Source organism: Haliotis asinina, chromosome 4, assembly GCF_037392515.1.
Source record: "Haliotis asinina isolate JCU_RB_2024 chromosome 4, JCU_Hal_asi_v2, whole genome shotgun sequence".
Lineage (NCBI taxonomy): Eukaryota > Metazoa > Mollusca > Gastropoda > Lepetellida > Haliotidae > Haliotis > Haliotis asinina.
The window spans coordinates 64,982,997-64,994,957 of NC_090283.1; the positions used below are offsets into that span (position 1 = coordinate 64,982,997).

Here is an 11,961-nt window from a genome sequence, read left to right on the forward strand (position 1 = left end):
CTTGATCTACAGTGTAATTATTGCTTGTTCTCGTCACGATATGCCTGCAATACTGCCGATGTGACAATAAATATCCTATTACTCGCCCATTAAAGATACTGTACACTCATTCTCAATAAATCGTTGCAATTGGCATACCTAGTTTTTTTTAGAATTAAAGTGTATTCTAGATGAAGATTGTTTTATTTTTATATTGTTCAGCACATATTGTGAGCATTTCCAAAAAGAACGGGATATGATTCTCTTTAGATTTTGTGTCACTTAGCATCTTAGTTGGGACGTAAATAATACAAAAACTGCTCCTGAAATGTACGTGATTAGGGTTGTTATTAAAGTATATTTTCCTGTTATTGTTCACCAAGCATTGCTAAAAATTGCGTTTCAAATTACCAGATGTATGCAAGTCACAGAAGAAGTAATTCTGAAACTAGCGCGAGGTATATGAAAATCACTCAGATCAGTTGAAATCGTGTGTTTTTTTATAGTCACACATTTTCTTTTCCATTCAATAAAACTTTAGTAAATTTGTTCTTGCTACGCAAATAAGCAGAGGTTGCATGAAATCGAGTTCGTTGTTCTGCATCAGAAAACTATTGAAGACTGGAACGACAATGATCAAAGGTCAATAACCTTATCGATACAAATACTACATTCTTTTTTCAATACAATGTCACACGTAATGCACATTACTGCAAAGCCTCTTGAATTGAAAATTGGACTTGTCAACTATACCTGTCCATGTTGATAAACACTAGCACAAAAAGTCTTTTTCAATGAAATAGGACACTGGAAATGTTTGAACTTTTAACAAGGATCACAAAATGTTGATATAACGTACATTTTACCAAAGTCCTTCACTTGTGTTTCCATTAACAAACCACTTTTGGTACAGCATGATAGAAGGCATCCCACAAATCTAAACAATAACAATAAACAATAACAATAAACAATAACAATAAACAATAACGGCAAACAAATCAATGTCATAAACCTAGAAGAAAACAACAAACAACGATGTTTCTCTCCCTGTGTAACGTACATTACATAGAAGCAGATCTTGTCTCAAATGTGGATGTTATGAGAGAATAATCTGTTTCTAATATCTTGAGCATTCTCTGTGATTTGCCACTAGGAACTGGAGTATCAGCTTATCAGAGAATATCATCCTGCGCAACCCAAATGACATCCTCTCTCTTGGGCCACTGAAACACTTCACTCTGTAGGTCTTTTGTATTTCAGCACGGGTTTTTGCCATTTCTGTGAAATAACGAAGATAACGAAGGTAATTCATACAAGCGAAATTTACGCTACCTGAATAGAAAAGTACGTTACCATACATGTGATGACGGCTGTACCAACTACAGAACTTAATTACACAAATTAGCAGGTAATCCTCATTCACCATATGGTTGGCTGCCTTTCAAAATCTCGAAATTACCATAACCATTGGTGTTTTAATACATTTTATCACTTTACCAATCTTCTTTCATGTACACCAGGTTTTAATTATTTAGAACCCTTTTCAGTCATCGCAAATTCATCAGCAATTTGAAATATATTGAACAAATGTGATTTCAGCACATAACTTGCTTTCAAACTTTAATACCGCATGTGCAATTTTGATACACAATCAAAACAGCGTATACAATTCATCATGTTTTAGGTGATAAGAAATTAGTAATGTACGTTACCGTCAGTAACGTACATTACCCCATGGTCAGAACCTGACTATGGAATGTTTGTGAACGAATGACAATTTTCGTATGTTTGCACACCTTTTCTCGCCAATTACCTATCAGATAAACATTCATTTTCGTTAACATGTTGACATTACACTATTTTCCATCTTTCACAAAAAAACCCACCAATTTACAAGCTTACTTGGAGCGTCTGCAACTTCATAAACGTAGATCTTTTCAACTTCATTTGACGTCAATGTGACGTGGGAAAATGGCATCGTCTGCTCACATGCCACGGGTAAAGTTGCTCCAACATAGATGTCAGTTTCCCACAGTTTCGTACATTAGTGTAACGTACATTACAGTAACGTTCATTTCGAATAGTCGGAAAAAATAACAAAACACAGAGTTAAAAAACGACATTTATGTCGAACTGATTCTACTAAGGACGTGAACAGTGTAACACATTATATACTTATAGCCTGCAAATAGTATAACTTCGTTATCCTGGTTTGTGGTAGGTAACGTACATTACACTCTTATCCATAACCCTCAATTTTTCAAATTTTGATGTCAAATACTTTGAAAACAGTACTTCTTTGTCACAAAATAGATTGTTTTCCGGGTTTATGATTCACATTATAATACGTTTGCAGCATTTAACATTTCTTCTTGGTCATTAAAATCACAGTGTTTGGTTTAATCATTTATGTTTAGCTGTTTAATGAAAAACCAGAGACACATATATGAACTGTTATAACATTAGATACGTGTTTTCCCTGGGATTGCCTTTGAAAACAAAGGGAAATCTATGTATAAGAGAAAATTTATTGACCCCAGTCACGTTACCTTGTTCATGTTCATGGGAACACAAATTTAGAAGTATTATATGGCATCCAGTGTCGTTTGATGAACGTTACAAAATGGGGCATTGATGGTAAGTTTTCAAATTTTATGTTCAACAAGGAAAAGTTAACCTATTTTGCATGGAATCAGGAAGTTATCTTACTTTTATGTAACATCCAACAAGTTTATCGCCATAAATGTGAAAGAAAACTGTCGGCGACAGTAATGCAATGATTTATTGAGAAGTGTGCAGTGTAATATTTTTACGGCAGTATGACACTACTGTGATACCTCTTGTCGTATGACGTCAAAATGGTTCAAAGTTGTGACGTCACAATGCTAATGTCGCTGTGGCAATTACTAGCATTTGCTTGACTCAAGAAAACTTGAGAGTTCTAACACAGTAGGCAGTTTCGCCGCAGTTTCTGTCAACTTATGTTAGCGATTAATAAGCAGAATACTAAACTCGTTGAGTATCCTCTATAACTCATTCACTGTATTTTCTGGAGCTTTTGTAGTAGAGGGTTTTTTGGCGTACTCTAGCCTCTTACGACTCATTTTAGTTGCTGCGGAAGGCCGATTCTACATCGAATCTTCACAGTCCTTTGGCAATTAAATATATAAGGTGACTTTGACTGGTTTTAACCGTTTGCTGATGTTGATATGTCTTCAAGGGAGCTAGAGGGACATTTTCTGTTAAAATGCTGACACCAGTCACTCGCCCATGTATTGTACATGAGGCCATGCTCTCTCATGAAGTAACTGTGACTTGCACGTGATCGCAAGGACATCGAGGAAGATTTGACCCAGTATTGGGCGTCAATAAGGTCAACACCTCGCTCAAACAGGCCGGAGGTAGGTCAGGTTATGTACATGTTTCATCCCGTGGGTACAGCTGTCACTAGATGTCCTAGCCGTAAATCTTGATCCACTGTTCAAATAATCAATTTATATAGCTACTCCTCCGACATGTGAATACACCATTGTTGGAACAATGGGCTAACAACGTAGATTGTCTGTGTATAGAGCATAAATAACTGATATCTGAAACTTTGTGAAAACATTGGCTATGTACATAGTAACACGACAGTGACCCCTTTCCGCAAGAGAGAGCCATAGACACCGTATAGCCCCAAATATACGCATGACTTTAAACACTACCATCAGAAGCAGACCACAGAAATAGAATCAAATGCTGGTTTGAAGTTATGTTGTTTCAAACGATGCGCTGAGGGATTTGTCGCCTAGGTAGAATTAACGGCTTCAAGCATGGATCAAAACATGCGTCATGTGTCATGGGTTACGCGTCATGTGTCATGGGTTACGCGTCATGCACCAGATGATAAACCATGTCTTGAATTACAACGGGTCTCCCTGACACAGGATAAAAACCACACTAGCATACACGCTGCACACACCCGTTTATTTCTGGGTCTCAAACAAGCACTGGTCCAGTGCCATACTGGAAGGAAATAGAAACTGAGGGGCTATAGTGATCCATCAGAGGAAAGATGGAATACTTTGAAGCGTTCAACTATGGAGCATAGTATATTTGGGAAGTTATGTATTAGGAAAGAGATATAGTCCTTCCGAAAGCTGATCCGTCCCCTCTAAGAGTGGTAAATAGATCTGAGTACACAAAAGGCCACTTGAAGTCAACACCTCCTTCGAATGAAGCACGAGTCAAAATATCTTCAAATATAACACAGATTTTTTCAAACGTTTACGGTATACGTGAAAAGCGATTGTGCCTGACGTTAACTCAGTTTGTTCCTGACGGGCTGAGTGAGAGAAGAGGCCACTTTCTCAATCACCTCCGCGTTTTTGCGTAAGTAATGATTTCTGCGCTCTCATTTCACAATATAGAACTGTACACAACTTTCAGTAGCATTTGACATTTACAAGTCAAACAATAGAAATGTAGCCATTTGTGTGATATATATAGTGGATCCCCACAAATGTGATGGCGTATTGCTAATTATTTGGATTTGGCATTGCCTGTTATTCCGCCCAAATGTTGTTGGCAGTCTCGACCCTCTCGTTGGCAGTCGTTTGGATACGTTGGCAACCGTTGGACCACGATTGTTTTCATTGGCCGCATTTGTTGTCGTTGGGCAAGCAATGGGTTGTTATGGTATTTTATATAGGCCTGTAGCGCCCTAGACTCGCTGGCGCCCAACTATTGTGCCTGTGCCTGTCCAACATGTCACACACACACACACACACGCACACGCACACGCGCCCACACACGCACACAAACGCTCACACAAAATTCATTTTCAAACCTTTTGCATATATGGAATTTCACGATGTTACAAAGGTGTGCACGATTGCCATGCATCAATAACATGTAAGGAACCGGTTGCACAGGTAGTACATAACGATAGTGATGAGGTTGACTGTTGGACGGGATTGACAGTAGAGCAAAGGGGAAAAGAAGAGAATAAGAAGAAAAGAAGAGAATAAGAAAAGGGCGATTTAGCTATTCATATAAACAATCTATGTCCATTTGACGTTCACCCACTGATGCTTTTCTCTCAGATGTGTTCGTTACATTGTTAATCTATTGATCCCATTCACAATATGAAATATAATTACTAGGGTTAAATCTTCCTAAAAGCTGTTGATGTAGTTTTTCAGTGTTTAATACGTTTAACGTACTCAAAGACGCGGACCAAACCCCCTAGTCACAGGAATGAAGAAGAATGCGACCTACCGGGAGAAATTCCTTCACTCTATCTTTCTGTTCTGGGCGTTCTTCGTTACGGTAGGTATGATCTGGGTGTGTTTATCTGGGTGTGTGTATGGGTATGTGTGATTCGCTTCGGGGAAAAATATTTCTTAAAACGTTTGTTGCAATGACTTATGGCTGATTTTCACGTCAAGAGGCATGTGTGCGCGTTTGCAACAGAAAAAAATGAGAAAGATGTGTGTGCCTTTGTTATGGTAGGAGAGATGCGTGTACGCTAAGAGCAAAAATGCGTGTTTGTCATGATAGGAGACGTGTATGCGTGTTTGTCATAAGACAGGTGTATGCGTATTTGTTATGGTTAGGGGCATTTACGCATGTCAATATCGATTTGAGAGCCCTATTTTTGTTTGCAACGGTAAGTAGTATTTTTTAGTCTTTCCAGAGGTACGACAGACGAATGCGTGTTTATAACAGTAAGATGCGCGCCTTTGTGTTTGTCACTGATAGACAGGGATGCACTTTTATCACCGTTAGATTTGCCACCCAAGGAGGTATGCATATATACCTTCAATCAAAGCCTTTTAAGTCTTAACCTTGGTACTGTTCGTGGTGTGCGTTTTTCAAGTTTATCTGCATGAATATCATTACACGTATATCTTGTTTGCTGTGACGTGTCCACAACTTTTTGTAGTCGCTAATGTTCGTAGCTCACAATTTTAATGCGTAATTCCTGTTGCAGGGCGTTCACAACGCCATTCACGGCCCCGCCCTCTTGGACCTGGCGCAGATCACTCATACCAATATCGAGCAGGCATCTATGTTCTTCACCGCCATGGCTACTGGGGGGTTATTTGGAACGCTGTGTGTGAGTTGGCTCTTTGATCGATTCCCCCGTCACCAGTCCCTGCTTGTCGGCGTCGCCAACATCGGCGTCGGCATCACGACGGCGGGAATACCGTGCAGTGTGCAGTACCCACTCACAATAGCCCTCTGTTTCGTCAACCAGTTCATCAGTGGTGGAATGGAAACAGGTATTGTAGGTTCAACATTAAGCACTATGTTGTGATGACCCAATAATAATTGAACGCGTCATAGACCCGTTAAGCTATAATTGGTGTTCAGTAGGCCAATATAAAGTGCCTTGTTGATCAAGAAAAAAAACAAGTAAACAAAATTATAAGCGTGTAATTGCAGATCAAAAGTGCAAAACTTTGTACTTGTGTTTACCTCCCTCGAAGTAGCCACGATACCGAACCCAGTCAGAGGCGGTGGGTGTGCACTCAAGTGTAACGAAGCCTTTTTCATTGGCCACTGGTTCATTTGCCGATACGCTTAGCCGGCTCTTTGTTTATGGCTTATAAGCCGGATAAGTGTTAATTTCAAAGTGCATCTGGTCAATCATTGAAGTTGTGCATTTCATATTGTCATCAGCAAACTACCTTTTTCCCCAGCACTGGGGGCAACTTAGTGGATCGTTTGAACTCCCATGTCGCGGGCCTTTTTTTCCATCGCGTTTTTTTTTCAACTTCATAGGTTGAATTGGCATTTTTGATGATTTGCTTCGGTACGTGAATACAGAAACTGCAAAGTTGTGTTTTACGTTGCATGTGACCTTTAATGGATGACACTTGCGGCTATTTTGGCGCTAGGAGAGCTAAAAAATACCCAGATTACTAAGATCCGTAGGTCAAGAGTCAGTACGCACCTCCCTCTCTCATCTGTCACAGCAACAAAGCATGCATCCTCAGTATCTTCAGTGACGTATGTCTGTACATATATTTGAAACAGCTATCCACTGATAATTGGTGCCACTAAACCCTTTTTGTCACTATGCATGAAATGTCTGTAAACATTGTTATACACATCGAGTGTTCCTCGTTCACATATTCTAATATAAGGTTCTTTATAGTCATAACGTTATACTTTGTACCTATATAGCAATGTAGTGGCATGTCATGGTATGTTTTGGTGTGTTAATACATATCGGTATGTCATATAATGTCTTGGGACCCGCCGCCATATAGCTGGAATATTGCTGAGTGCGGGGCAAACTAAACTCACTCACTGACTGTAATGTCTGGGTTTGTCTGTGAACATTGTATTTTGTATTTTGTTCCAGTTGGTAACACCGACATGGTCGCCACGTGGGGCAGTGAGGGCAGTATGCATCTCCAGTTCATGCACTTCGCACTGGCCGCTGGAGCGACAGTAGCTCCTCTCATTTTGAAACCTTTCCTTGTAAAATCCCAGCTCCCAACATCATCTGACCAAGCCTCCAATGGAACAGTGTTCCCTTGTTCGACTGGTGGATCTCATAATCCAATGATCTTCCGTAACACTTCCCCAATGCACAACGTTACTACGGGTGTTTTGCCCCTATATAACCAGACCATATCATGTCCGGAAACTCGGAGTCTCATTCATTACGCCTACCTCATCAGTGGACTTATGTCAGTCACAGCTGCAGTTCCTTTTCTTATGGAGGCTTGTAAGACAGAAAAGAAATCGCGACCTCAACCAGCTCAAACAGACCAATTACCCAGACCAACTCTACCGCCGAGACTCACATATCCAGTGTTCATATTCGTAGGGTTGTTTTACCTTTTCACTTGTGCCGCAGGTGGATCTTATATAGCTTATCTCGCCACGTTCTGTGTAAAACAGCGTGGATGGACGAAGTACCTCGCGTCAATCATCACAACCGCCTTCTGGGGGAGCCTCTGTCTGTTCAGGCTGGTAGCGGTTGTCCTGTGCAAGTTCCTTTCTCCTTTGACGATGATGAATGCTTTCCAGGTGACGATGCTGATGTCGATGCTGATGGCGTGGGTTTCTGTTCACTTGGATTCTGATGTTGGTCTCTGGGTATCTGTTGTTGGAACAGGCGCATCCATATCAACCTTATTTGCCTCCGGGATTTCTTACGTGGATGGTGACGTCATGCCAGTAACGGGTCACGTGACGACAGTCATCATGATTGGTTCAAATATTGCGGGGATAGTTAACCCGGTCGTGATGGGGTACCTGCTGCAAGAAGTATCGATTATGTGGTTCCTGTATCTGCCTATCATTGAACATTGTGCAGCGTTCGCTGCATTTCTGGCTTTGGTGTTGCATTCCAAATTGTTTATCAGAAACTTCATTCAGAAGTGCTCCATGCTGACTCAAGCTGAGGTAGATCTTGACACTTGTATAGGGAAGAGCACGTAGAAAGCGGGCAGTTTTTAGTAAGAAAACATCTTTGGGAAACACACGGTATTTGTGTGAATAATAATCATTATTGTTTACATATCGTTATTAGGCAATCTCTTTACGGTAGGGAACTTGCTGTGAATTGTATTTGCCAGCATCAGGAATCATGTTTCCTTACTCGTGGCCAAGGGATGTGTAAGACCTCTACATTTTGAACTGATGCACCATGCAGTACATTGTAGCCTGCAGACTGTTTGCATGAACAGAGTTTTTGAAGGAAGGCAATTCACTCACAGACTCCCTGTTCTACTTGCTTACGAAGATACATCGCACTATATAGTAGTACATGGTGATCGAGAGACAGCAGTGTATGATGGTGAAGAGAGAGTGTAATGTATGATGTTCAAGAGAGAGACAAAGAGAGAGAGTGAGGGGATAGTAATACATGATTATCAAGAGAGGTTAGTGTATGGTGATCATGAGAGAAAGAGAGAGAGAGAGAGAGAGGTAGTGTATGATGATCACGAGAAAGGTTAGTGTATGGTGGTCAAGAAAGAGGTAGTATATGGTGATGACGAGAGAGATTAGCGTATGGTGGTCGAGGGAGAAAGAGAGAGAGAGAGAGGTAGTGCATGATGATCTCGAGAGAGGGCAGTGTGGTGGTCAAGAAAGAGGTAGTATATGGTGATCACGAGAGAGATTAGCGTATGATGGTCGAGGGAGAAAGAGAGAGGGAGGTAGTGCATGATGATCTCGAGAGAGGGCAGTGTGGTGGTCAAGAAAGAGGTAGTATATGGTGATCACGAGAGAGATTAGCGTATGGTGGTCGAGGGAGAAAGAGAGAGAGAGAGGTAGTGCATGATGATCTCGAGAGAGGGCAGTGTATGGTGGTCAAGAAAGAGGTAGTATATGGTGATGACGAGAGAGATTAGCGTATGGTGGTCGAGGGAGAAAGAGAGAGGGAGGTAGTGCATGATGATCTCGAGAGAGGGCAGTGTATGGTGGTCAAGAAAGAGGTAGTATATGGTGATGACGAGAGAGATTAGCGTATGGTGGTCGAGGGAGAAAGAGAGAGAGAGAGGTAGTGCATGATGATCTCGAGAGAGGGCAGTGTATGGTGGTCAAGAAAGAGGTAGTATATGGTGATGACGAGAGAGATTGGCGTATGGTGGTCGAGGGAGAAAGAGAGAGAGAGAGAGGTAGTGCATGATGATCTATATAGAGGGGAGTGCATGATGATCACGAGAGAGGGCAGTGTATGGTGGTCAAGAAAGAAGGTAGTATATGGTGATCACGAGAGAGATTAGCGTATGGTGGTCGAGGGAGAAAGAGAGAGAGAGGTAGTACATGATGATCCATATAGACGGGAGTGCATGATGATCTATATAGAGGGGAGTGCATGATGATCTATATAGAGGGGAGTGCATGATGATACAGAGAGAGGGGAGTGCATGATGATCACGAGAGAGGGCAGTGTATGGTGGTCAAGAAAGAGGTAGTATATGGTGATCACGAGAGAGATTAGCGTATGGTGGTCGAGGGAGAAAGAGAGAGAGAAGGCAGTGCATGATGATCTATATAGAGGGGAGTGCATGATGATCTATATAGAGGGGAGTGCATGATGATCTGTACAGTGGGTAGGGCATGATAATCTGTATAGTGGGTAGTGCATGATGATCTATATAGAGGGGAGTGCATGATGATCTATATAGAAGGAAGTGCATGGTGATCTATATAGAGGGGAGTGCATGATGATCTATATAGAGGGGAGTGCATGATGATCTATATAGAGGGGAGTGCATGATGATCTATATAGAGGGGAGTGCATGATGATCTATATAGAGGGGAGTGCATGATGATCCAGAGAGAGGGGAGTGCATGATGATCTGTACAGTGTGTAGGGCATGATGATCTATATAGAGGGTAGTGCATGATGATCACGAGAGAGGGCAGTGTATGGTGGTCAAGAAAGAAGGTAGTATATGGTGATCACGAGAGAGATTAGCGTATGGTGGTCGAGGGAGAAAGAGAGAGAGAGAGAGAGGTAGTGCATGGTGATCACGAGAGAGGGCAGTGTATTCGTGGTCAAGAAAGAGGTAGTATATGGTGATCACGAGAGAGATTAGCGTATGGTGGTCGAGGGAGAAAGAGAGAGAGAAGGCAGTGCATGATGATCTATATAGAGGGAAGTGCATGATGATCTATATAGAGGGTAGTGCATGATGATCCAGAGAGAGGGGAGTGCATGATGATCTGTACTGTGGGTAGGGCATGATGATCTGTATAGTGGGTAGTGCATGATGATCAAAAGAGAGGGTAGTGCATGGTGATCCAGAGAGAGGGGAGTGCATGATGATCTATATGGGGTGTAGTGCATGATGATCCAGAGAGAGGGGAGTGCATGATGATCTGAATAGTGGGTAGTACATGATAATCCAGAGAGAGGGGAGTGCATGATGATCTATATAGAGGGTAGTGCATGATGATCTATGTAGAGGGTAGTGCATGATGATCAAGAGAGAGGGTATTTCTTGATGATCAAGAGAGAGGGTAGTGCATGATTATCAAGAGAATGGGTAGTGTATGATGATCAAGAGGGTGTCCAGTGAAAGGTTGTTGTCAGCGTCGGTTAAGAATGACTGCAGAATATCACGTCTTGTGTTTCTTTGCGTCTCCGCCATCTAAAACGACACTTTTAGATGGGAGTATGCCGTCATTTGATTCATTTGTACGAAGATGTTCATGGGACAAGACGTATAAACTACCCATACATGGGCAGTGATACCAAAGTGTACACACATTTCATAACAGAGACCGTACAAATGGTTTGTTTGCTTTAATGTAAGTGATACAACAGTTTGGATTTAATATAGCGTTTGTAGGTGTGTTGTAGAACCTGATCTTGATCGACCATCGCTTTAGAACGATATAAGTAGTTGTATAAACCATTTTGTATCAGATCAGTTTCCAATGAGTTGGGCAGCATGTTAAAAAATGTTCACTGTGCTGAAGCTTCGGGCTCATGTAATCATGATACATGTCAGGGGTTTAGATAAGTTCTTCGTGTAGATTATCAGCTGCATTGGAAGAAGTGATAGTGTATCGAAATTGTGATGTTTTCAAAAATTCGTTTATTGCAAGGAAACATAAAGAGTTAGGTCTACAAAACGAAATATACACCTGGAAATTAATCAAGCAACACCCCAATTTTTTCTATTGGAGCAACTTTGAAGTGTTCTGACAATCAAAATATGCCGGGTTGATATAGTTTGACACTTTTATATTCAACAGACGATCTCTGACAAACAACTTAAAGGGAAAAAGTATCAAGACTTTGCTTTATTGCAACGAAATCCAAATTCTTAAAACTGTCTTAAATTCATGAAAAAATGGACACAATTTACTATTCATCCACAGACGTTGTTGTCAGGTGTATTAACACAAATGTCACATGGAAAGAAAGAACAGTCATCTGAGAGTCTGCACACCGACTTTCATCAATATCTAGTGTGTCCTCCCTGCGCACGCACCACCGATTCCAGACGCCTCCTCATT

At 41.3% G+C, this 11,961-nt stretch overlaps 1 protein-coding gene across 1 annotated transcript; it reads left to right on the plus strand.

Moving 5' to 3' along the window:
* Positions 1–5,220: 5,220 nt before the first annotated feature.
* LOC137281782 (sodium-dependent glucose transporter 1A-like) lies at positions 5,221–8,424 on the plus strand. Its single transcript, XM_067813397.1, has 3 exons — positions 5,221–5,292; positions 5,957–6,248; positions 7,337–8,424. The coding sequence occupies exons 1-3, from the start codon at positions 5,221–5,223 to the stop codon at positions 8,422–8,424; spliced, it is 1,452 nt and encodes a 483-aa protein (XP_067669498.1).
* Positions 8,425–11,961: the final 3,537 nt, after the last annotated feature.

Excerpts from the sequence above, each read along its gene's own strand:
- LOC137281782 (XM_067813397.1), top strand. The coding sequence starts at position 5,221 with ATGAAGAAGAATGCGACCTACCGGGAGAAATTCCTTCACTCTATCTTT. Across the intron at positions 5,293-5,956 it reads TCTGGGCGTTCTTCGTTACG|GGCGTTCACAACGCCATTCA; the intron begins GTAGGTATGATC and ends TTCCTGTTGCAG. Across the intron at positions 6,249-7,336 it reads CAGTGGTGGAATGGAAACAG|TTGGTAACACCGACATGGTC; the intron begins GTATTGTAGGTT and ends ATTTTGTTCCAG.